Source organism: Solea senegalensis, linkage group LG12 (assembly GCF_019176455.1).
Source record: "Solea senegalensis isolate Sse05_10M linkage group LG12, IFAPA_SoseM_1, whole genome shotgun sequence".
Lineage (NCBI taxonomy): Eukaryota > Metazoa > Chordata > Actinopteri > Pleuronectiformes > Soleidae > Solea > Solea senegalensis.
This window is the reverse complement of record NC_058032.1, coordinates 10366954-10394658: the sequence shown is the minus strand read 5'-3', so window position 1 is coordinate 10394658 and position 27705 is coordinate 10366954. Positions and strand designations below refer to the sequence as shown.

The 27705-nt window shown below is 40.8% G+C and overlaps 1 protein-coding gene across 1 annotated transcript; it reads right to left on the bottom strand.

The window, feature by feature from the left end:
• Positions 1 to 3739: 3739 nt before the first annotated feature.
• pcdh11 (protocadherin 11) lies at positions 3740 to 26194 on the bottom strand. The gene is made up of 4 exons (XM_044040312.1): positions 25471 to 26194; positions 19030 to 19610; positions 10061 to 12568; positions 3740 to 5751 (listed from the first exon to the last, which is right to left on the bottom strand). The coding sequence occupies exons 2-4, from the start codon at positions 19567 to 19569 to the stop codon at positions 5668 to 5670; spliced, it is 3132 nt and encodes a 1043-aa protein (XP_043896247.1). The 5' UTR covers positions 19570 to 19610; positions 25471 to 26194; the 3' UTR covers positions 3740 to 5667.
• Positions 26195 to 27705: the final 1511 nt, after the last annotated feature.

Sequence of the window (27705 nt, the reverse complement as noted above, 5' to 3'; positions counted from 1 at the left end):
TCTGGCCACCTTCTGCTTGCAAACATGCAACAACTGTGTCCTTTATTCACTTCCAGAAACAGTTGTTGTCGTGACAAAGTCTAGGAAATTATTAACATGCTCCCAAACAGAACATTTAATACAGCACAATAGTGTTCAAACACATTCAATCATGCCCATTGGAAACTAAACTGTGTTAGACCTCAAGAAAAAACAACATCGGCTTTACACAAAATGGACAACATCCCATAGTGTTGAACACTGACCCACAGTGGGACATGGCTAGGTTAGAAAACAGCATTTATTAGCCAGAGCAGCGTGATAGATGGATAGCTGGTTAGGTTTTCCACTGTATGCTTGAAAGAGGGTAAAATAAGAGACACATTTAAATGCAAACAACTGCTACATCGCTCCACCTCTGACACCACCAATGACCTACTAGGTCTCTATCTCTCAAACACACACACACACAAAAACACAACTTTGCAAAATTCTATTTTGCCTTATCTTCATTGTATTTGCCAGCCGATGGATTAGTGATAAATCTACATGGGCAAAACTAAGGTCACAACCATGTGATTATTTAAAAGAGGTGGTGGGGGGGAGGGGGTGATGGCAGTGTTTCCCAAAGAATGCTTGTAAAGCTGATTTATCCTCTTGTAACACTGAGCAGAACAATCAAGCACTCACAAAACCACGCCAAAGTATTAGCAACTTCATATCAAAAGCTTTTTGTGTGACTGAGGGTATTATTAATCCAGCATGGAAGATCACTGTGAATTTCTCTACCTGAGTTATTTTAAGGAAGACGGAGGAACAGTAACTGCCTTGCGTGCACACCGGCAAACCATATGCGCCTTGCACACTGCTTTAGATCACACTTTTAACAAGGAACAAACAATTGTACAAGCAATCGATGTTCCTCAGATCCCCGCTCCACAGTCACACCTCGTTTAATCAACAGAATTGTTTTCAATGAAAACAATCTCCGGGCTGTAGAGCTACTCAGTGTCTCAGAAAGAACCACTCGGCAGGCTTGCACACTGATTTGATTGTTGCACACACAAAGGTAGCTAGACCACCGCAGCTATGGGGGGGGGGATGATTGAATTATTCAGTTTGGCAGAGATTTGGCAGCAATTGTGTGGAGTGTTGCCTTGAGTGGAGTGCAACAGAAAGACAGCATCTTCTTGTTTCCTGCACCACTGCACAGCACAAGCTTAAATAGCCCCTGCAAAAACGGTGAGTGCTGCTTCGGGACAACTTCACATCATACTGTGAACGTGCCTAGAGGTTGGCTAATTGACCTACACCTCACAGCCCCCCATGGACTCACTTAATATTAATAGTCGAAAATGCATGCATTTGTAATATTCATGATTAAAAATAGAGATACATCCAATAGGCACCGTGTTCATGACACCTTTATAGTTGTAATATCACCACTAAAATATCACAGATATGGTGAAAAACCAAAATAATCCTTCACAAATTTGCAACTCATAAAACCAGGGAGAAACAAATCCACATGGACGTTCAAGTGACGTTGTATAAATTAAATAATGCTCTGATTACTTAATGCATGTAGCATTTTAAAGGTGCGTAGAAAGCAATTGCAGCAATGGTTTAGTAAAAAAGATCTCTCTCCACGCATTGTCATTCTACATCTGTCTCAGCAGAGACTTCTAACATCATGTCAATCATAATAAAAGGCTTTTGCTATCTCACAATGCCATTGTGATAAATAAAGAATATACTCTGGTCTCATGTTACACATATCAGAGGGAACAAACTGATGACATGGGAGAGGCAGTGCTGATTGCTTTCTCAAGGTTATGGAAAATCACTGGACCAGCCATGCCCACTTTTTAATTTCAGACTGGAAAACTTTATATGTGGTTTCTAATTGATCTCGGTGGTTTTGAAACTGATAACCAAGTGTACTCGATAATTGCAGTGCATCCAGAGGTTTCATGTTACAGGAAACTGCAAGCGCTTCTGAGAAAAAAAAGAAAAAAAAAAGCCTTAGGCAAAACAAGAAAGATAGGATGAAAAGAATAGGAAAAAGAAGAAAGAAAATATAATTAATGAACGCCATATGGATAGCCTCACGCCACAGCAAAAATGAATTGCTGTGTGCGTACAGTAAATAAGCTGTTGTGTGTGGGGGGGTCTGTATAGTCATCCATCTGCAGACACATCATTGCATGACCAAACTTACTTCCTGTTACTAGCTCTCTGGCCTGTTCAATTAAACTGATGCTGCTGCATCCTCATAAATCATGAATCGATATGTTGGCAAATGAAGTGTGTTGTCCTACTGTAATACAACATTTAAATGTCATTTTATGAATGATACAAAAAAGTCTGAGGGAAGGCATTTCATGTGTGCTGACCTAAATCACCCATAACAACTGCACAATTCTATGAGGAAAAAAAAGAAGTACCAGACCAGGAACTCCTGCTTCCCCTACATCCTTTCCTCCTTTTTTTCACATCTTTATCTTTGCAACGCAAAGATGGGAAAGAAAAAAGAAAAAAAACAAAAACATATATATATATATATATATATATATATATATATATATATATATATATATATATATATATATATATATATATCAATTTATTGCCTACTCTATCTTCATGTGCAGATGTTAGGACTCATTAAAGGTATGTTTTTTTTATTTATATATGGCTCATTTAAAACCGTTCAATATCCTAATTATGCAGAACATGAAAAATGTAACCATAATGTATCTAGCTCAAAGAGATACAAGAGCCTTATGATCTACCCCGAGCTCTGTTTTCAAGTAGGAAGGAGGCATTTAGCTGGTTTACATTTATCTATTAATAGAAAACTGACATTTATGCACTCACTGTATATGAATGCTCTCCTTGACTGTGCACCACTTTCCTCAAATCACCAAGGACACTTTCCCCCAGGGAATGGATTAGTTCTCTCTCAGTTTAAAAAAAAAAAGCTAAAGTAACTTTGAAGAGCAATTAAACATTTCCTGTTTTCTCTCATTTGGCTTTGTTTGATTGCTTTCAAGTTCATATTTTTGGATCAAATCCACATAAACACGGAAGAACATGTTAGAGCAGCAGTTATTGTGCCTTCTAGATCAATCTTCCTCTCAGATGTGTAAAAAAACCCTGTTTTTTTGCACTACTGTACATCATAATAGCGGGGTTATTGTTATCAAATGATCATTATCAGCTCTCGCAGAGTACAAAAAAGAAGAAAATTGTGTTGCTCCAAAGAAAAAAAAAAAAGAAAACGCTTCCGCCCTGCTGTTTTATGTCTGCACACTTCAAAGGATGTGCTCCCACCAAATTTCCATAACTTTTTATCGGTAATCTGTTCCTAATGAGCAATGTATATATAAACCATTATCTCAATTCTTTCTCCTATTCATGTGTTGCACCGTTGTCAATTGAAAGAGATGTTTTGTGTGGCTGAAATGAGCCAATTAACGGTGTCCAACCCTACATAGCCACATGTGTTTGGGGGCCACAGCTTGTTTGACCTATTGCATATGCTGCTAGTTATATGTAGCTAAGAAAAGCAGAGTATTATTCTGCAACATGTGTCGAAAACGTGTTTTTCTTTGTTTCAGTCTCACAGCAAATACAGTATATATATATATATATATATATATACATATATATATATATATATATATGAGGTATTACTGCACTAAAAATTGTTGCAGACTAACTTGGCTTTAAATAATGAATAAGAGTCGTCAAAATATTCAATACAATGCAAAAGACTTTAATAAATTTCAGAAGCGCACACATACATAAACAAAACATTTACAGTTTTCTCCACACTGGCAAATCAAAGTCAATTACAAAGATCATGTAAGGTGCATATTGTAATTCACATTTAATAAAAGTGAGGTTGTTTGTATCTTGTACAAGGACAAAAAGCCCTCCCCATGTATAAGTTTTTTTTTTTTTCCTTTACCCAAAGATCAGGCAAATCTAATCATTACACAGTGCTAGGATGCTATGTATACTTAATACTGTGGCTCCTACTCAGTATTGAATACATTTGATACCATAATTACATTGATATACCTCCTTTAATAATCACAACCTGTCTCACAAGGAGGCAACACACATGGAATTAAAAGCTTTAAATTAGACATAGCCTGTTGATCTGTGACCATGGAAATCTAAAATGTTGTCTGTTTCCTGGTCTGTGCAGAACATTTGATTAAATACAGTCTCTCACAAGACGGGAAACAGTCTTAGTCCAGTCCATCTGGACATTTCAAATTGACAACACAGGGTATGTCCATTTTAACGACTCTAATTCCATGTTACATGTACTGCAGATGCCTTTTATGCTTTACCTATCAAAGCAGTCTTTAGCTCACCAATTAACAGTACAATCGGACAACGACGCTGCTAACCCATCAAGCCAATTACTGGTGTATACTGTAGAAATGACTCTATTGATACTGAAAACCATGATGATTCTATCATTATAGAAAAAAAAAGGAGAAGAAAAATGATGCTCTGAACAAAAGACATAAGAAGCAGTCATTTCTGTCAAACTTATTGCTGCTTTTAAACTGGAGCCTGGATTACCTTTTCATTTTGGCGTTCAAAAAAAAAGAAGAAAATAGCATAAATAAGTGCACAAAATCAAGTCTTTTTTTTTTTCTTTCGCCAACCAGCCCATATTAAAGACTGCCTGAGGATTATTGGTGCTCTTTTTTTTTTTTTTACCATCTGGAGTCATTTTAATATGGATCTTAGAGGTTAAATCACTTCCGACTTAGGAATTGAAGGCGATGCACAAAAGGTTAGGCTTAGTGCTCCGAAAATCTGCCCTACATAATCAGCTTTTGATTATAACCCCAGGAGTTAGTCCCCTGTGATTGTGGCTAAGCTCAAAGTATTAAACTTGTCCTATCATTCCTCCCAGTAATAACGGCATGGCAATCAGTAGCACTACAAATGTGGTCACATTGTGGGGCCATGCATGTTTCTTTACAGGAGCCACACTCGTCACTAACAGTGGCTTCAAAAGTGTGACAGAAAGAGGTGAACGTTGACATAAAAAGGTACACTGCACTAATGTAAAGCCCACGCGGCGTAGACCTTGCAGCATAAATACATTAGAAGTCATGAGTTCCACGAGCAAGTCCAGAAGGAGCAACGTCGAATGACACAAAAGTCAAACTGAGAAATGAAAATGGCCACCGGGCAGTTTTGAAAACAAGGCAAAGAAAGAGAATCAATAAATATAAACACCATCAACTCTGTGATAGATATACATACATACATATAAACATACTTTACAGATCTACTGACTGTATTTGACACCTATTTTACAGAGAGGCTGCTGGAGTGTTCGGGGCATACAGCGTCATCCTCACCGACACAGGTAAGTAGCATGAGACTCAAAAGTATTTCAAACTTCCAAAAGACTCACAGGAGGAACTTTGTCAAATTCCACGCAGGCAACATGACGTGTCTGTCTTTTTCTGAGATCCCCATCCCCCCACACAAGTTCATCTTTTCTCTGGATTGTATGAAGAGGTTGGGTTTGAGGCTGTAGAGACAGTAAAGTACTTGTTTCACCTCTTCAGTTATCGCCTTTCTCCTTTCCTCCCTCTGCCCTTTTCTCTCCCCTTTCTCTCTTTTTCTCTCTTAAGGTAGTGGGAGCTAGAGATTGATTTTAATCCTGTGGGAGCGAGTTGTACCTGTGCCACAGAGTGTGCCATAGTGTGGTGTTTTCAGTGCCATCTCCTGAAATATAGAGAGACAGACAGATATAGGGAGATTGTCGTTACAATATCATTGAGCCCTGAGCAGTCTAAGCTGTAGCCTTATCCTTGGGAGGCTACCTGGAACACTAAATAAAAAAAAAAGATGTATCTAAAGAGAATGTAGAAGATTACAAAAGCATTCTTCAAGGCACGGCTGGCAATCAAGTCATTATCTTGTCAGGTTTCCTTGAAGAATGCTACAGGTGTCACAAGTTTGTGCATTTTTTCCTGTACTTATCAGAGCATGCAATCTTACCCAATTGTAATTTCAAATTTGTGTTTTTTTTTTTTTTGTGTTTTTTTTTTTTCCCGTGTCTCCCACCACACTAGTGCAGCACTCTTTGGTTTCCTCTCAAAAAGGCATTTTGTTCAATTTAGGCCCACTCTTTATTTCGGACCCTTGCCAGTGGGTCCTCTGATATGTACAGAATATCACATTTCTGAAGGTTTATCAGGGTCTGCCAGCATTGGAATCAAAGATCTGACCATACAGAGCTTACATTAGCAAGGCACATGATGATTACAGATGCAATGATTCAAAAAACCATAGAACGAGGGAAAAACAAAAGAAAAGAAACCATGAAACGATGATATTTAAGTTGCTAGGATTTCATTCTGCCATTTTATTTGATTAACAAATCTTGGTAGCGTTTTAAAATCATGGCTTTTTACCCCATGTCTGTGCACCCATTAGGAGTCAGCACAAACAATTTGTCATCACACCATGGGCGGCTAGTAAACAAGCCCCATGCCATCACCCATCCAGTGCTTTTGTATTATATTATATTTTTTGTTTTTAAAAATGACAGCGCCATAAATGCTTCATAAATCAGGAAAAGAAACACCGGTATTTAATCAAATATGACTGCTTGCGTTTGTGGTGCGACACAGAGAACGTACTACCCCTTTTAAGCCCTGCATATTCATAGAGATGTCAGGTGGAGACTCGTTTGATCTTCCTCGGCCAAAACACATTCTCTCACAAGAGTGCCTCATCACTGGAGACAGACTGACCTCTAATGTCATGGGGGTGTGGGTTTAAAGAAAATGATGTGATGCGTACACATTGAGACGAGAAGGGAGGGATGGGAGGAGGTTTTCATTTGCAAACATGGCTCTTGTTGTATAATGAAGCCATATGGTGACACACACCAATAGTCTCTGAAGTATTTCTTTTACAAGCTTTACTCTTTAACAGCTACATCTGTAAGGTCCCTGAGAACATTTCCTGTGACCTTCAGCCAGGATCACCTCCTCTTGTGCACCCTCCCCATTAATAATCCATGGGCGGGCTTTTTGTTGTTTATCATTTTGTTTCCGTTACTTGACGCATGTGGAAGGGTGTAGGAAGGGAGGCACTAAAGCAGTGGCTGTCACTGTGAAGAACAAAAAAAGCAAAACACAGTAACCTGCCTATGATCTTTGCTTTTGGACTTCCTGTATTAGGTTAGGCTCAAGAAAGAGAGACTCAAACAGCTGGGACTGACAGGCTAAATGCAGCTTTTATTCTAACAGCCACACTTGAAATGATCTGCACAAATTCAAGAGTTCTCTTCTCTCTACGTCCTCGGGAAAGAAAGCAACTGCAAAGTGCTCTTCTTTTGACGTTGAAATGATGTTTTCTTTAAAGAGACGTAAAGATGAATCGAGCATGTGAGATTATAAATGGGCCTCAAAAACTGGATGGCTGGAAAACTATTGTCACATCACCGCGATCCTGAGAATGTGATTCGCCCAACGATTGTACCTGACATCAGTGATCATCTTAAAGGACGGCTGCCTTTTTTCTTCTCTCTTATCGCCCTCATTCGAAACCTAATTACAGTGATTTTACTCATACGGTATTATGAGTGATTAACCCTTTAGTGCATTTAATTAACCTTTGCAGCCACCAACTCTCATCAGGCAAAGCTTCATGCAATTTTTTTCAAAGACACATGCTTTAAATAAGCACACATAAAACTAGAGGGAAATCTAATGTCTAAAGTGGGAGGCATCACTTGTCAGTTGCTCAAGGGGAAATCATTTTTTGATGTACTATCAGCTTCACATCAGTGACGAGACGGTGGATGAGTAGATCCAATTATTAATTATAGATACACTAAAATATGAAAATATAACCCCTAACCCTTTTAATAGCGACGGATAAACGTACAGCGCAAAACTGTCAGATACAGACATTGCCTGATATTGCAAAACTTACTAGTGGAAATTATGTTTACTAATCTATATTCATTGATTTTGAATTCCTCATTCCAAAACACTCCACTCTAATTAGCAATATAAGTGAAAATCAATTTAAATACTCAATGCATAAAATATATGACAGATATTATTTCAGAATTGTAGATCCCAGACTGAGCAGACTTTGTGTTTCTGGGTAATTACTAGCAGTGAGAGGGGGGAAATCATTGTGACAACTCGTCAGTGTGTCGTACAAACACATTATGAATTAAATCTTCTGTAGCAAAGACATCTACTAGGCTTATGCATAACATACCATGGCGGAGCACAGCTTTAAACCAGGGTTTTAAATAAAAGGTGGATTAAGGGATTGAATGGCATCTCTGTGTGGGTGTCTTCATAAATTATCCACAAGCACAATTCTTTAGATCAAGAGTCATTTACCAAAATGCTCTGAGGAAATTGGACATTTGCTAGATGTCACGCCGACAGGTAACTGAAGCAAGGAGGCAGAAATGAAGCAAAGATCGGAAGACTGTGCGCAATATGAGGCTACAGACGCAAACAAAAGTAAGTACCTCATCAAACCAAATCAATTATTGATGCAATATCATGAAATTGACCCAGAACCGGATGAATGACAGTCGTGATAAGTATGATCAAAAAGAGTAACACAAATGAAAGCCACTGCAACCAAGCCCCACAAACAGAATGACAAAGTAAAAGAATGTGTTGCAAAAGCCAGCAAAATCAACTGGATGTCTGACACGGAGTGAAAAGAACAACATTAGTATTGTGTGCGCTGACTAGTCAGCCATGATTTAATCAGTTGTGCTGGTGATAGCGGATCAAACATCAACATGTATGCACTCTGTCATGCACTTTAGGATGCAACGATTACACTATTCTACGTCCTCCTCTCTATTTCGAACTACAACACGTGACGGACGCAGACGTAACGTGTCCTCTTGTGTGAGCTAATTCCAAGAATGTAAGGAATGTGTGTCTGTGTACGTCGTTTATAAAAAATAATTGGGGTCATTAAAGTGGAGCGTTTATGGGCTAAATGCAACGTCGCCCTAGCCAGCTTTTTTTATGGACTGCTGCTCCCTTGGTGTTTAAGTATATTGGTCTCAAGGCTTTGCATCACCTTGATCCCTGTGACCCCCTCCCCCGCCCAAAGCAGTACTCTGTCTTCCCCACAGCGCTCTGCTCTAGCTGTCAGCAATGAGCAAGGCCACCTCTCCTTACCTCTGATTTACATTTATTTCCCTCACCAGCTTTTATTTATTGGGGCACTTCGCATTTGGCACATATCTCGTAGGGAATCATGAGCCCTTTGCTGTACCTTGGCATTCACACAAGCTTCTCTCCCACAAAGCATCACTGGCACATGGCAGCCAGTTAATATTGTGAGGACAGAAGCAACAGAACTTGAGATGGTTTATTAACATGTTTTAACACTTTTGTTTTGTTGTTTTGTTGTTTGTTTGTTTTTTTTTCCCTGAACACCTTTACTGCCGAAATATATACCTGATAAGTTGAGTAGCCCTTGTCACCCTGGCTGTCATATTTATTTTATGTTTTTGCAAGGCTAGTTTTAAATGTGTGAGTGAAATTATATATTAGCACACGGCGTAATTCACCTTTGACCTCAAATACATCAGTATGGAGTTCAAACATTGCTGCACTACCCCAGGCTTTTAGGTCACCAACCACTCATACCGAAGCTTAAAATATCTAGCCATCAAAATTCCACTGATAGCTTTACCAAGTATTTGAATATGAAACAAATTTGGAAATTATGCTTCAATCAAGGTTGCTTGTAAAAATGATTGTTTGACTGTTAATAACAGTAGAGTGGTTTGCCTTTACTAATTGTGAGAAATGATTGATCTCATTCTTTCACTGTGCGTGTGTTGCTAGTCTTCAGTACACTGTCAATTACAAATGGCATTCATGTAGACATGGTTGTGGTCAGTGAGGGAAAATCCCCTGGGCTTGAGGCTGCCACCCTCCCCCTTCACATCATATACTATGGGACAGCAAGGGAAGTGTGAGTGGGGACTAGTGTGGGTGGGTTTAAAAAGGAAGTCATGAATTACCTGTCGGGTGGTGATTTGCCCCGCAGTCTTGAATCCCCCCTGACAGCTGCACTCTGAGACACTGTATGGGTCGGAGCTAGTCGATGAGCACTTGGAGAGTGAGTCACACCCCACCACAAATGTGTTGTCCAAGGGGAGCTCCTGGATCACGTGGTGTTTCTTTGGGGCCACTGGCGTCTCCGGTTTGATTTGAAATGTGGGTTGAGGGGACGCTGACTTGTAATGCTTGGCTAAGTCTGGGCTGTCAGGTTTGAAGGTGGTGGGCGTGGTGGCCCAGTTGTACTTCCCCATGGTTTGCTCCTCAAGTTCCACAGGGAGATCCAGTGTACCGTTAACATGGTCGTGGGTAGGGTTATCAGGCTTGGACTCATCGATGGTCACAAAGTTCAGGAGGAGGTTCTTGGGGGATCGCTTCTTTCTCCTCTTCTTCTTCTTGATCTGACGGTTCTCTTGGTTGGGCGACACCCACTCACCACTCTGCTTGCCCTTCTGCACCACCTTGTGTCTGGGTGTCTGCCGGCAGCGCACCAAGGCAGTCACAAATACCACTAAGATGACAGTCATGGTCCCTGCTATGATAGCTATGACAACAATCACATATCCGTTGGCTTGAGGCGTTACCTCGCTGTCCCCTATGTTACGGTCCAAGGGTGTCTCCATACTTTTTCGCAGCTGCTCTTGAATAAAGGTAGCATTTGACACAGTGTCATTGACAAACAAGTGAATAAGTGCTATTGCGTGTAATGACTCAGGCTGGCCTAGATCCTTCACCTTGACTACAAGCCTATGAAGCCCGTGATCAGCTGCTACTATTTTCTCCTGCAGTGTTATGTTACCGGTTGATTTGTCGATGGCAAAGAGACCTCGCGGGGAGACCCTCGATGTGATGATGATGCTGCTAAGAATACTGTACTGCAGCTCAGCATTCATACCAGTGTCATTGTCAATGGCAAACACTCTGGTGACCACAGCACCAGGGACAGTGGGGGTCCGCACTAGGTCATATGAGTAATTGGAGGACGGGATGACAAACACAGGACGGTTGTCATTTACATCGACCACGTTGATCGTGACCTTGGCATACGAGGAGCTTGGAGGATGTCCTCCGTCAATTGCCTTGACCATAAATGTGTAGGAGCTTTGCTGCTCCCTATCGAAGGTAATATTGGGTTTGATCACACCAGTTTGAGGGTCAATGATGAAATTATCTTTCCCGTTCAAAATGGACAAGGTTATAACAGCATTATCTCCTGCATCTGCATCCGTAACTGTGATTAAGCCCACAGTTCCATAGAGAGGCAGGTTCTCAGGCACATAGAAGTTGTACTCGGGGTGTGTGAAAGCTGGGCTGTTGTCATTAAGGTCCTGGACGATTAGCCTGACTGTGACATTGCTCTGTAGGGACGTGGAGCCGTTGTCCCTAGCTATGACAGTGAATGAGTACCTCTCCTGCTTCTCTCTGTCCAGTCGCTTGCCAACAGAAAGTATTCCTGACCGTCTGTCTATGTTAAACCCATCAGGTGCGTCAGGGCCGAGACTATAAATAATCTCGGCATTATGTCCACTGTCTGCATCTGTGGCACTTATTTTTATTAACTGTGTAGAAGGGTCATTGTTCTCCGGTATGGAAAGTTGGATTTCTGGCTGGGGGAAAATGGGTGCATTGTCATTCTCATCCTTGATTTTAATTAAAACCATAGCTGAAGTGTTCAAAGGAGGCGTCCCCCTATCCGAGGCCACTATCTTAATTGCATATTCTCGAGTCGTCTCATAATCTAGTGGGGCAGCTGTCTCTAATAAGAACTGATCATTAAAGACAGGCTTCAACCGAAATGGAACATCGTGGTCGGTGTAGCAAGCTACTTTGCCATAGAGATCTGCATCCTTGTCAGTAACAGTAATTAGGGCTATTTTGGTGTTAAGAGGTGCATTCTCAGACAGCAGAACAGTCCCATTAACCAGGTTGATAATGTAGCGAGTGTCTATAGAGGGAACATTGTCATTAACATCTGTTACATTAACAGTCACTGTGGCTCTGGAAGGGGTGGAGCTGCCATCGCTGGCCAGGACGATGAGTTTATGAACAGGAGTCACCTCCCTGTCCAGTGGCTGCTTCACAGTTATCAGTCCTGTGGAACTGTCAATGGCAAAGTGGCGCTTGATGGCAGCAGAGATCTGGTTGCTGAAAGCGAAGTGAATCTGTGCGTTGGAACCCAGGTCTGCGTCGGTGGCATGAAGCTGAGCGACCGACGTCCCCGTGGGTGCATTCTCTGGCACTGTGACCTCCAGCTCGCTGTCCTTAAAGATGGGGCGATTGTCGTTGACATCAGAAATGGTGACTTGGAGAATGGCGGTGCTGGACTTGGGAGGGTTGCCGCCATCTTCCACCTTGATCTTCATCACAAAAGTGTCCTTCTGCTCACGATCCAGGTTCTGCTGAACAATAAGCTGTGGCCACTTGTCTCCTTCAGGAGTCTCAATGATGTCTAAGCCAAACTCACTGACACTCTGCAAAGACAAAACACAGGTTTGTTTAGCCTGGCTCTGTTTTGAGCACATCATGCAATATATTTTACAAAGACACTCATATAAACACCATGTTACACTTTCCCATTTATTCATTTTTTTTCCACACTCTAAAGAACAAACATTAAGCCCTTCTCAATATAACCACAATCTAAATCAGTTGAATATGTAAAGTGACAAAAGGGAACAACAACAAAAGCTATCTTAATAAATTCTGTCCTTTATATTTTGTTCTTGGCTGTAGCCTTTTAGTAGTTTTAGAGAGCAAAACTGTGTGTCTAGATTTTCCCTAAGGGTACCCAGGTTCATTTGCAGTCCTTCTCTGGACCAGGCCTTTAGTCGGTGATGAATGTCAAGAGCAAATTAAACAGCTCAGGACATTCTTAAACAGGGCAGGTGGTTTTTGGCTTTGCGCTGCTCATCTCAGCTTGGTCATAAATCAAAAGCATTTTCAAAAATGCTGAACAACACCTTATTACAGAGGTTTAATTTCCTAGATGTAATGCACAATAGCTCTTTATAAACAGAAAAAAATGCAATTTTAAAACGTGCAAATATTCTGCAAAGGCTGTATACTGCATGAATACTGGAATTAGGATTAATTTGCTTCAAGTTTTCGCTTCAGATTTCCCTAAAAAACACTAAACAGCACTCTCTTTTAATGCTTGATATCCAAACAAGGCAGGCAACATTGCAACAATTCAACTTCATTATCCGGGAAAGAGACAGTTATAGGCAGAGACATCCTAAAATGCTCCCATTTATATACACTGGAAGACCAGATAACCATAGATTAAGAGGAGAGTGAAAAATCCTGCCTATTAAACAGCTTTTTCCTCAAAACAGGCTAAATCTAGCCAAAAGTAAAGCTGAGGGAAAATGAAAACAAATGCTTAAGTAATCCTCAATAGAAACTAGAGGAACTGGCAGTGGCTGTTGTGAACAATTGCCTTCCGTGCAAGAAAAACTAGCACTAATATTTACAATTTCAGAAAGAATATGGCATGGATGTGTACACATTTCAGAGCAGAAGAGAAGGGAAGTAAATGAAGGAAGAGAAAGGGAGACACGCGGCACAAACAGAGAGAAAGAGAGAGTAGGGGGAGGAAATAAGAAGATCAAGCCCATGAATGAGCTGCATGCACATTATGAAACAAAGACACCCTTTGAAGCTCTTTCAGTCAGAAGCAGTTTCATGGTAAAACAAGAAAAAGCATCCTATTTAAGGCGATAAGCTTCATGCTGCACATGATGTTGAAAAAGATTACTCTGTCTAGGCACAGCTATCAAATGAGATTAAGATATATACGTTTACCTCGTTCAAGCGAGGAACATTTTAACAAAAAAAAAAAAAATGTGAGCACAAGAGTCTTCAGTGGGCTTGAGAATCTAGAACTCTCCGCGTGCCAACATAGTGTTGTAAACGACAGAAGGAAACGTGCAACCGCAGCATGTAAATTATTGTGTACTCTGAGAAATTGCTTGCAGAGGGAACGTTGTCAACATGTCAGTGATTGACAGAACTACTTAAAACAGCCAACACCACAGCAGTGATGCCTCAGACCTTATTTTGTGATCCCTGTGGCAAGCAAAACCCATATAGGGATAAAAAGACATGTCATTTAAAACTATGTAAGGACATGTTGAGAAAATGCCTTTTTTGATGCACTGTGGACACTTTGACCGTGTCCTGTCCAATACAACATTCTCGGGGCTCTTCTATTAAGCACTACTCCATCAGCACAGAGCTCTTCAATTCTCGGTTGTTTGCAGATTCCGCACAGTTGCTGAGCATATGCACAGTCATATTTGGCAAAGCGTGATGTTAATGGTGGGATGTTGGGTTCGGATGTGTCAAAGAGAATGCTGCACGGTGATTTATGAGCCAGCATTTTCTATATGCCTTTTTCTCGGTTTCACACAATGTTACAACTGACAAGACAGTGCTCAGTGCATTTCAATAAGTTTAAGAGCGCTATCTCTCAGGCCGTGCATCCTCCTGAATACAGAATTAGTGGATTGTGATCAAATCTAGGACAGGCTAAGAAAAGGCCAACTACTAGCATGAATCACTCACTGGAGACCCTAAGGCTGAGAGAGGATGACTCAGATCTCTAAACAGCGTGTGCACTCTTCAACCACAAATATAGTACAGGTACGTGTCTTTAGGAACTTTGATGACTCGCCATTCACTCCACATTACATAGTCAAAAGGTTTCCTCCGTGTTTATTATGGCACTGCGCGTGGGATGTGTGTGGTATACGATCTAATCAAAGTTGGATAATTGAAAAAGAAATGACTGAGGGACACTGTCAGAAGCAGGGGTGGCTGTTGATGACAGAAAGATGACTCTGAACCCCATTTTGAAGACACTGCCTCAGATTATCAGTGGATGCATCTTTCAGTCAAGTTGATGACCTTATTAAAACTCAGAGGAGACTGAGATTGGGCTGTGAATATATCGGGAAGAAAGCAGTCACGGCGATGCCCATAGAAGAGGCTAACCGGGGACAGCTATTCATCACAAGCTATAGCAGCTCTTTATAATGCTGATAGAAACTCTCTCTCTATTCTTTTTTTTCTCTTGGTACTTTTTCCCCTCCATCTCTCTCATTCACACTTTTGCCCCTGGCCATGATCTCATGCATATAATTAAGACAAAAGAAGCTGGGAATTGTTTGTGTTTTTTGTCACACCTAGAAGTGGATAATATGTCAAAGTAGAATGCTAATGAGAGCTGGAAATGCTTGACAGTGAGCTCTCTGCCCAAAAAATCCTATTCTCTGCCTATAGGCAGTAAGCAATGCATTAATCATATTTTCCTAGCTACTTGAGAAAAGACTACTTGAATACATTTGGCATAAATACAGTAGATAAAAAAGGTTAGAGCCAGATTAAAAATAAAATGATTCTAGCTCAAACTTTGAGTTCTGACAGAACACCCCATTCGATCATAAACTGGAGGACAATTGATTGTTAAATATTGGAGTGAATAAATTGTCAGTTCAAAATACAGTAACCCACACTATTCTGCACACATGATGAGTTGCTGACTTAATTTGGACGATTGTAACGTGTAACTTGATGCATGTGCACAGAGGCGCACACTCTCCTCACTCTTCCAGTCATGTTTCCGCGTTGGACTTTGAGATCTCCTGTGAATATGTAAAGTGATCAGATCTGCTTTCATGGGAGATCCTCCTCCATCCATGCATGTGATTGCTTTCTCTGACCTTGGCCATTTCTTTGACTGCTTCTCTGCGGCTCAGATGACGTAACACATCGCTGCACAGCATTGATGGCAGAGTTTCTCTCAAAGTGTAATTACCAACCATTACATGTGGTGGTGGAGCACTGTGTGAAACTGTGGGAAATTACCTGTTCTCGCTCTAAGTGTTAGAAAGGGACAGAAAAGTCCAAAGGTAGGCCACCAGTTTTCTTTTTGTTCTGTATGTTTAAGACCCATTGAATGTGGTTCACCGTGCCACACTGGTAGCAATTTCAGCACTATGTTCTCTGCACAACAGAAGACAACTGGGCAAACTAGCATTATCAGAGAGCTGAGAGAAATCTCTCAGGAGAGTACAAAGGTGGCTTAACAGCCAAAAGTTATTCAAGGAAATGCTTGCAAATTCCCTCCCCACTAAACCTTGGATTAATTTCTCCTGCACTTCTGAAATAAAAAATATACCAGGGTGAAAATTTGACTAGTTTCTTTAACGCCTCTCCTTGTGCTTTGCTCATGTTGTAACCTGGAACACAAGGAAAATTAATCTTGGGCACAATGAGAATATAATGCGGGAAAGTGAGTAAGAGACACTGTGCCAAGGACGGCCTAAAAAGAAATTTCCTACAAAAGGATAATGCAAGCACCGGCCTAAGCAAGCATTTTTGGGAGCTGCATATTGTGAAAAGGGCAAGAAAAATGATTGCAGATGATCATCATAATGAGCAGAACATTTGGTTGGTGATTTTCCAGGCATGAACAATTCACAACATTGCGCTGGTGAGGCCTTGACGGGGGGACTCTTTAAAAATGCAAATCATTATTCAAGGCAGACACAGACAGCAGTGATTCTGTTCATTACGCGCCCATGTTAAAGTGCGTGTAAATATCTCTTCTGACTTTGTCACCCCACAGGAAAATGCATCGCTAACCACCTTGCCACATTTGAATGATTAACTGTTTAAAAATGTGTTTTTCAAATCATGTAAAATTCAGCAACCTTCTCTGCTCTGAGAGCTGGGGGTGTATCCACTGGGGGAGTGGAACACATACGTGCATACGCTTTAGTGGGAACCAAAGCAGCTGAACATTTGCTGTTCGTCAGTGTTTGTGCAGAGTATGTGTTTATATAGGTATATAATAGCTGTAGGTTTTTTATTATTGTTCAATAACAATAAGAAAGGTCAGTCCTCATATGTTTGCACCATGGTGTGTTTACTTAGTACAGATGTTTTACAGCCCAGTGTTGGATGAAAATACCACTAAAACCAAAATCTTGCAAAATATACAAACATTTATTGTGTGTTTCTTCATTGCAGTAGTCTTTTTTTCAAGTGGACCTACAAGTGATGAATCTTAATACTGTACTATATGAGTGATAGTACAGTGCACGTTTGGAATTCATAAGAATTATCGATGCAGTGTTAGCGACAGAACAGATGGAATGGGAGAATGCTCATTTCAACCAGAGACTTGAGACTTGAGTTGGAATTGCAAAAAATGACTTGTGAAGATCTCTGGCATGAGGAGAGGCGACGTTCACCTGCTTTGAGCTCTACTAAATCATATAAGTGTGTGTGTGTGTGTGTGTGTATCCCCTGGAGGAGCTGTGCCACACACACTGTAGTGGGGACCAAAGCAGCTGAATGTCACCGTTTGCCAGTAGTTGCACGGAATATAAAAGTAAACGCTTTGGTATCAAACCACTTGTTTAACTAACATGTGAAGAAGCAAAAATGTTTACCGTTTTGGTCACGGTCTTATTCCACAATTGTATTTTTTTTAACAGTGCGATTTTGCTTTGTCTACAACACCACGGTAGACTTGTCTTGCACCAATCCCATATCTTCTCTGTACATGTTTACTTTTTGCATTTCTCACTTTAATTCCACGTTCATGTTGTCACCTCAAATATTAATCCGTCCACAAAGCTTGGGGTTTTGTCTAGACTATCAATGACCAATGCGTGACATTATCCTACATTTCCGAGTTTATGGACAAATTCATTAGGCATCACAATATATTGCACCGTTTAATAGTGCATCAGCCCTAGCTCTACTATTAGCGTAATATGGAGAAGGATATTCATTCCCATTACTGTGCTCGGCACATATAACCTGTTGCTGCAAATGGACATTCAAGACGATGCTGTGTCTGCACTTTCCACTGGTTTTTACTGTAACTACTGTGAAAACCTCCCTTTTCACACCCTTTCTTTTTTTTTTGTAATAAAATGGAAGATGTGAAAATATTAATAGCTGGCACATAACAATGTACCTGTACGTCATTTTCCACTTTAACAAAAAAAGTAGGCCATATTTTCAATGCACTCAAAATTAGCAGCGCCATACCAGGACAGCATGAAGTTGTTATCCAGAAAACTGGATCACGTCACCTAAAAACCATGAAGCAATTAAAAATGACTATTCAGACCTGATGTGACATGCTGCACCATGTGCTTGAATAACACATATGCTGATTGAATATATGCGTGTAAATGTTGATGCTACCAATATGAGGCTTGTTCCATTATTACAAGACTTCAGGTCCATAGCTTTTAAATCAATATCTACTTACTCACTCACTCACTCACTCACTCACTCACTCACCATTGGGCTAAATTAATTTGCACAAGATGGGCTTTTATTTAGATGTGATATTGTAGACATACAGTAATAGCCTCTTATTAACTTCGTTTTAGTGAAGTGAGTGTTTAAGAGGCGTTGCATGGAAACTCAGCTTTGGATACATGGGTGCTTTTAACTATTTATTATACAGTGACAGCTACCACTTTAGCAGATCACATAAAAAATGAAAAAAATCGGGACGTACGGGAGTTTTAAACGGTGACTGAATTTTGCTCTTGAGAGAAAGAAAGTTTATATACAAGCCTCTGTCATACTGTTATTAAAGAAGATGACGTTGTAGTTTACGTATATTATATTAAAACGCAGTTACTGTATTTGGGTTATGTTTGTGTTGTGTGTTGTTTTTTTCTAAACCCCTTAATAAACAGATTAACAAATAAATAAATAAAAGCTCCACTTGAATAATCATTAAACTGATCACGGACTCCAATATGTCCAGTACTGTAGCCCAAAGCAGATCCCCTCACAACTGTGATAGTAAATGTTCTAAATCTGTTGGAAAAAAAAATAACACGTGTACATTCGCATGTGATTGTCATACATGAAGTAGATGCAAGCGATGTCTCACCTTCACCAGTTCATAATGTTGAATCCCATTGATCCCCACGTCAGGGTCAAACGCCGAGGGCACCGGGTATCGAGTGTTGATTGCCGTGTTCTCCGGAATCGAGATGTTTATTACAGTGGACTGGAAAAGGGGTGCGTTGTCATTCACATCCTCAATCAGGAAGCGGATCTTGACCAGTCGGAATATCTCGTCAGGCAGCACGGCCACCTCGATTTCATAATAGCAGCGTTTCTCGGCAAAGACCCCGGAGCACAGCTTCTCCCGGTCGATTCTGTGATTGGTGGTAAAGATCTCGCCCGTGTTGGCCTCTACTCTCACCAAAGGCACGTCACCTGTCTTGTACACAGGCTTGAACTGCAGTGGTGAGGACAGCCTAATGGTGGGGTCTAGATTGAGGTCCAGGTCCTTCCGCAGGTTGCCGATGCGGACGTTCTCTGGCTGCTCCTCCTTAACTGTGTAGTCCCTCTCCTGGGCCCGGCATAGCAAGACCACACAGGTGAGTAAGACCACCAGCGCATGAGCCTGACTTGCTAAATCCATACTCAAGAGTGGATGGGAGCTTCACGTGTACTGCAGCAATTCTGTCACAAGGGAGATGCAAGGCAGAAAAAAGAGAGAAAACGAGAACACACAGTGTCAGTGCACAAAATTACATGGCATTCCAGGTCTGCTGTAATTAGTACTACCTTTCCTCATGGAGAGTTTTCAACTTGACCTATTCATCCTAACTAGTGATGAGCCCAGATTCCCCCAATGTCTTCGAGAGCAAATTAACATTGGGTTTACACAATTAACCTTGTACGACATCCACTGAACAAGCAGACACATAAAGGTTAGTGGTTAACGTATTCCATCAATCCATTTCATGGCAGTAATGAACCGTTTCATACTTTTATTGAGAAATATGAAAGCAGTTGATTCCACTGCTGGTAATAGCGATATAATAGTTGGCTATGCAAGCTTGTTCAAAAACCACTGTGGATGGGGCTGAAAAAAAAAACGGGGCACAGAGAAAAAAAACCTCGATTCATTCCCATTGGATTTATTTATTGTCAATACTTTGCGACGGTGTCCTCGTGAACTGCACCTCACATCCAGACTTCAGCTGACGTGGAAGCAGCATAACGGAGCCCTGAGCGCCAGCGCCTTCACGCGTCAACGCACACATGCAGTTGGAACGCTTGGCGGCAACTGTTAATGGAGAGCCTCATTTGCTCTGAATGTAAACAATTGGGATTGCAAACATTTTAGGAACGCCCGTGTGTATAAACATACACAGAATGATAAGGGCACTGTTGTATGCAGCTGTGGCGGAGGTGCAGAACAATACGACGATTATTTATCATGAGAGCTGCCATCAATCAAATTAGTGAAATTTAATCATAACTTCATTACATCCTGATTAATGTGCTTTCTCCCACAACAAATTTGAACAGCGTCCACCTTAGTTCATACTGAATGATGCCCATGATAAACACACACTAAAAAGAAAATCAGTAAAGATGAATGAGCCATCACTGGACATAACTAATGTACAAGTTTCCTTGTGTTAACTGTCAGTTTATTAAACGTTGCTGTTTTCACTTTGCTAAAGGGTAAGAACGCCAACTGCCTAAACCCGAGTAGGTCATTGAAAGTCGACGAGAGAGATCTACTCTGCAATGCCTTCATTGCCAGTGTATGTTGTCATGAAATATTGACTGCCTTCCGCTAATTGATCGGTAGGCTACTTGCTAATTTATTACAAGAGTCACTTGCTGGGGTTTGTTAGCTCTAATGTTGACTTATTTGTTTATTTAATCCATTTGTGGAAATCTTTAATAAATGGATTTCCATTATTTCAAGTACAATCACGCTGCTCTCTATCAAGGCCAGACCGCACTGGTTTTAATGAACTTTTTTTTTTCCCTTTATATTACAGTGCTAAAGCAGTGTAATTAGAAAAGTATATATTTGTTGGGCAGATGTTTGCTGTAAAACATTGCTGGTCTTCACATTTATTTGAGTGTGCAATGACATATCTGGACGAAACTACCAATGCGCAGCTATGCTTGCTTCTCATAATATAACTGGCTCCCAAAGTGTATTCTCGAGCAATATATTTAACAACTAATATAATTTCATAGCTCATACCCCACTGTGTGTTTAGGTCTACCAGCCCCACGAGTGTTTATTAACCTCATATGATTTTCCTCAAGATATTGGTTCGTATTCATAAGGCAGCTGCCTTGATATCAAACGTCCATTTCCTTTCAAGTATGACAAAATAGTGCGACAGTGATCATACAAGCTGGTGCTGGAAATTCATCCATACCTGCAGTCACACGGGACCATGAATATCTCCTTGGGAATGATGATATTTCCTACTTTATGACACAGTATGTCCATCCGTTTATATGACTTAAATCATTTCCAGTAGAAAAGGTATGTGTCAACCTAAACAGCACTACAGGGGACCTCTAAATTGGCAAGGCAACCCCATTCATAGCCACTAGAGCTTCTGGGCCTCCTGACAAAGGGGAATTGATTAAAAATAAGAATTTAATTAGGCCAGTTTTGAATAAGCAACAATCGCAAGGCATTCATGCGGCATATAAAGAAAGATTACATTTCACACATGTCCTAAAGTAGTCACATGAGACTCATTAAAGACAGCTGGGCAGAGGAAAAAATATAGCTGACATTGATCATTTTGCAGGTTATTAAATCTGTACATAGCACAGGCAGCATGGTCCCGTCATGTCAAAATAACGACGCGCGATATCCTATTGGTGACTGTGACACACTTTACTTTGAAGTGTGCATCTTTCTGAGGGTAGAGAGTGAGCAGCAACCGCCTTACTGTGATGATTGCCGGGCACTCCACAGCTGAGCTCACACAACGCATAATGAAGTTTAAATTACATCCTTAAATGGGATGTGATTCGCCGCAGTGGAAAAAAAAAATAAATAAATAAAAGCATATTCTCGATTTTCCTTTCCCTTGTAAGTGACAATAATGCTACACCGGATCAAGGGGGTATTGCATGGTTTTTGACTGTAAGCACATCCAGGAGTGCGCTACAAGTGCAACAGAATGGGAACTTTGTCAACACTGCTGTGTCAATAGGGGCAAAATTGTGTATAGGATGTATATAGTAAATAGATATTAAGACCTTTTTTTTTTTATCTTTCTACGTTAAATTTGAATGCTAATAAAATGACATACTGATATCCAAACTTGTTTACTTGTCTTTTTTTTTTAGTGTGGGTCATCTCTTTTTGATGATGAATTTCTGTTATTTGTCATACATTTGATCAAGTCAAAACTCTTCATAAACCTGTCTATGAGAGACAGACAAGGTGATAGAAGGAGTTATGCTGGAGGGGGGGGGATAGTAAGAGGGAGGGAGAGAGAAATCCAAGGTGTCAGTCAGAGTGTCTCCTTTGCTTACATTTCACTAGTCTCCTGAAATGCTATTTTGAGCCCCAGACAGCAGGTTGAATCCAGTAGGCAAACTCAAGCCTCCCTCTTGAGAGACATAGAGTGAAGAGGAACAGCAGCGGCCCTGGATCACTTTACACGACAATGTGATGGACATGCTTTCCTTGCATCTGCTGAAGGGGAGTCGTGAGAGGAGAGTCATACACCATTCGTCACCACTAAACCTTACTCCAGAGATCTCCAGAGAAACTTTGGACTCAAGATATTAGGAGACCGTTTTAGATATTAAGAGTTCAAAATTTTATCTCTCTATCTATCTATCTATCTATCTATCCCGCATCCAAAGAGATTTTTTCTTCTTTTTTTTTTTTTTCAAAGAGGGCATCATCGGATTTAATACAGTTGATTGTCTTGGGCTTTCTCTCTTTTAACAGCTTTAAGGATCACTGACAGCCTGACAGACCAGGATTCTGTCAAGATCAATCAGTTCCTTTTCAGTCAACACAGCCAGAACAATTTTCCTCACACAGTGGAAAAAATAAAACTTGTTTTCTCAAGGGAATCTTGAACAACAACTACACAACCTCATGCTGGAAAATGAGAAAGTGTGAAAGAATGATGCTTGACATGAATGTCTGCAATGGCAATGTTAATAATAGTTTCATTAGAGATGTATATTCAAGATCAAATACTGCATGTATATTCAAGAACACCACACTTTTCTCTTTGGTCTTTGGTTTTAATAATTCAGCACATATTTCCATTACTATAATTTTCTAAACTTATTTGACAGACTTGGAATAATGACCGATTCTTTGGAGTGGGAAAATGGCAGCTGGGTAACATGTGTCACTCCCTGTATAAAGAAATGTAAATACAATGTTGTAACCATCGACCTCAAGAGGGCAGTCCATATATAAAAATGCAACCCTACTATTAAATAGAGTTATTATAATTGCCGTGCCTTATGCCATGTTGAATTACAATTCTGAATTTAGCAACAGGTTTCATACAGGTGAATATATTTTCAGAGAAACTGCAATTAATCTAAACTAATAATAATAAAAAATAAATAATGAATACCAATGAACTGTAGCCTGAATGTATAAATATTAAGAACAATAACTTAAGTCAGATATTTGTCTATGAATAATACAGGGGAACATAATTATATACATATACACATATATATATATATGTATATGTATATATATATATATATACTGAAGTAGCCACGGTTCAAGTGAAAATTGTGCTGCAGGAAAATATTGAGAGATTTCACTGTGGTTTGTCATATATTCTCTAAAACTATAGCACATGCTAGGGTAGCAGATGTTTATGCCACGGAGGCAGATGTTTATGTCACCTTAAGATAATAAGCAAAGCAAAGAGACAACGCTGCTGACACCTGGGCTACAGGTTACACCTCTAACTATTTCACAGACGAACAAAACTGTGGAAAAAGTCTGAGGCCACCGTCAGATGTGTTGTTTGAGCGATGCTGTACAAATTTGTCCAGACAAGTCCGGAAAATACGGAGGACAAAAATGTATTTTAAAATGGCATGCACTTTTAAAATACCAGTTTTCGAGGGGGGGGGAAAAGTTCTTCTACATGTTGATGTGACCTACCCTTACAGCACAACCCTAATTAATGAATCGACTCACTTATTAATGGTAAAACCTGTGTTTGTCTTACTATTTCATGCCGAGAAATATCGGCTGTGTAAAAAAAAGGTCTCTCACAGCAGGTTTATTCATGACATGCTTGACCATTATACACACACACATGTTGTATGAGTTTAACTTGTTAATATATAACACCAACTTTGAGTCACATCATATCATCTAAATGGCAATGATCGCAGCATTTGACAGACTTCCAAGTTACGACTCTGAAACACACCACTCTGCAAATAATATTCTGAAATCTACACAGAGGCATTGGGGACATTTTAGGTTATTGGTGCAGCATGGAGGGATAATTCAAAATTGTTCAGGAAGTATACTGGTGAGTTCAGAATGTGTGTGATGAGATGATTTTATTGCCGTTGACAAATTAAACAAATACTCAGGCTGCACCTTTTTAATCACTGCTTCATCGTGTGTCTCAGTCCTCAGCCAAAATACAGCTCGCCTTGGGGAGGCTCACGTTACCATTTGATTGAATTGTCGATCAAATATTGAGATGATTAGCTTGGCCTTGAGGGAGTCCTTAAAAAAATATTGAGCAAGTACTAAATTGTACAGGAGGCAAAGCGACGGATGCTCTGATCAACTAAGTCTTTGAATCGTGACTTTTTGAAGCGTTTTTTTTTTTTGTTTTTTTGTTTTTTTTCCCCCAATAGCAAATAAATCCATTTTTTGATGATCATGATCCTGATGGCCCCTGAGGTTACACGGTCCGGAACAGCAGACCCTTAGCGCCAGGAGCGCACTGTTGCCGCGCACACTGGCACCGAGCTGGCTGCTGAATAACATGCGCTTTAAAGTCCCCACGGGTGGATTGTCTTTGAAAGGGGCCCCATCCATCTCGAGATCAGTGTTCAGTTAGAGTGATTAATGCCCGACGTCGCGACCAACCGCGCGGTGCATAGTCAATTCGTAATGCGACAACGCGGCTTCTCCACGACGCACCGTGTCCACGGATAATTTGTATTTATATCAGGTTCGCGGCGCCGCCACTTACATCTTTGGAACCGCTTTAGGGAACGCGCGGAACACCAACATAATCCATGGTCGAAACGCACACATTAAGACAAGTACCACGTAGGCCATGTCTACATGTTCGCCCGGCTTGTGTTGTCCTCACTCCTCAGTGATGGAAAAATAGCTCAGGTTCTCGCCGGTGCTGGGAAATCAGTTTGGTTTTACACGACACACATAAATAAGATTGTTGGGCGCTCGTGTGCACTCGGGAGACAGACAAGTCAGGTGCACACACGCTCCGAGAGAGAGCTCGAAAGTAAACAACCATTTTGATAGAACAGTGAAGTGATGAATAAGACCAAAGCTTACCTTCTCCGCTCGAACAGGAGGACAAATCAGCCGCATGTACCGCCGCGTCGAAACATCACTGGTTTTCAAAAAAGAAGTGCCATGAATTAAGCTGAAGTAGAGGAAAGAAATGGGAGACGATCCTCGTTAGAAGCAGCAAAATGGTATCCACTATAAAAACTTATCCATGCGCTAAAAAATCGGCATCCTCGTGAGCAAAAAAAAAAAAAAAAGAAGAAGAAGAAAAAAATCATGTACAGCGATCAACTTTGAAAGGGAGACGCTGTAATTCCTCCTCGGATGTCTTGGGCTCGCAATCCCACGGGGCAAGAAACGCATTGATCCAAGCTTGTTTTTGATAAACTTTGTCTCCCTACCCTTCAGTCTACCTCAAACGTGCTACTTTATTTTGCCAGGAGAGGGGGAAAAAAAATCGCCGGCACCCACGCGACACATGTGGTTTGAACGCGCCTTGACCCGTGCGTAAAACTTCCATCCAAGAACTGCAAAAAATTGTGAACGAAAGCTTAAACCTACATCATTTTCAAATAACTTGTTTAGTGTGATTCGAGGTGGTGCACGCTCCCCCCAAAAAAAACTAATGGAGGGATGCAGAGCGCATCGCCCCCCCTCAGTGGAGTTAGATCAAAGTGTGCCTCAGTGCAGCATCACTTACAGGAGCTGGGAAAGGCGGATCACCGTATCTGTCTGCTAAGCTGTAGATGTCTCAGTAGTATTGTATGAACTCCGTTCCTGAATACTGCCCACCTCTCTCCCTCTCGCTCTTCCTCCGACTGACATCATGGCGGAAGGAGGAGCCAAGCACAGATTTAAGAGCCCCGGTCCTCTTAAAGCCGCACTGCGTTGTCGAGATGCTTTCTCTGAGACGTTGGTGAATGGCTGGGTATGTGTGGACCACTGCTGTTTACATTAGCCAGACAGCTCCAGAAATCCGCCTGAAAACAACAGGGGGGCACTGTTCACTTTTAATGCCGAGCCTTGTTTCTGTGTTGAGGTTTACTGCATCAGCAGTAACTCTTAAAATTGATGATGAGGCTCAAATTCCCCAGACATTCCAGAGAGTGTCAACAGGCCAGGGCAAAGCTAATCTCAGGCGTGATAAAATAAATTAACCCGATAATGGGTTTGTTCACAGTTTCCATAGCACCCATGTATAAAATGGTGTTCAATATTTCTCGTGGCGTATGAGCGGAGCGTCGTTCAGCGTAATATTGTGAAGACTTTGACAAAACGGTAGCAAGTGATTCCTCGGACATTTGGGGAAATGATATTAAACAAGTAAAATTGCTCCTAAAATCATATATGATATATGAATAAGATATTCAGTAATCCAGCATCAGTGTGACATATTGATTTCCCGATCGCAAATCACCAAGTTGTCACTTTCCTGCTACAGCGTCTCGCTCCAAATGCCATAAAGTAGATTCTAACAGGTTCTTTTATTGGGGTCATAAAGGGTTATGGTCACACGCAAAGGTCAAACCATCAACTCGATCATGTTACAGTTAATTACCCCTATCCACTTGCCACCACCTCATACAACAAATAGCTGCAACTTTGCATTTTAACAAGCTTAGCCTCTGGCAAGGTTTCATAAACAACATTCTTCACCTGTTCACCATGTCCCTCCACATTATTTCATGTCACACTGCTCATCCCCGAAGAAAGGGAAAGTAGCAGGGGTGAGAACCTCTAGCCTTCAAGCCATATGCAGCCCAAGGGACAATTCATAAATACAAAGAGGAAACTCAGAAAGAAATACAAAAAAAAAAAGACTCATGACAGATTGTGTTTCTTATAAAAAAAAAAAGAATATAACATAAAACAGAATACTTACATGTTCTCTGGGGTGGTCTCCTCTGGGTGTTTGTGTCAGGTCACAGTCAGGGTGAACCAAACGCATGTCGCAGGTTACTCGTCGGCACTGTCAAGTATCGTGACGACTGTCAGGAAAAGAAAAGTAAAAGCTACACTTTTAAAGAGTGCATGCTTGGGCTGCATTTAGACTGATGAAAAGGGGGCCGATGTCAAGTGTCTTTACAGCTGAAAACATGCAGCATAACTGGATAAAATACAATGGAAAATAAAGTGAAATTCCTTCCACAGAGCGAGGGTGTCAAACAAGCTGCGTACAGAAGACTACAATGTACAGAGACAATAGTACGCAGGCATGTGTTGTGGTGAGTCGGTAAGAATCTGCATCTTTGTTCGGAAGGAGCTGTTGCTGCTGCAAAG

What these genes read in the sequence shown, in the direction of transcription:
- pcdh11 (XM_044040312.1), bottom strand. Translation starts at nt 19,569, where the DNA reads ATGGATTTAGCAAGTCAGGCTCATGCGCTGGTGGTCTTACTCACCTGT. An exon ending in AACATTATGAACTGGTGAAG is followed by an intron (nt 12,569 to 19,029) that starts GTGAGACATCGC and finishes TTGTCTTTGCAG; the next exon opens with AGTGTCAGTGAGTTTGGCTT. An exon ending in GGCAAATCACCACCCGACAG is followed by an intron (nt 5,752 to 10,060) that starts GTAATTCATGAC and finishes TCTATATTTCAG; the next exon opens with GAGATGGCACTGAAAACACC.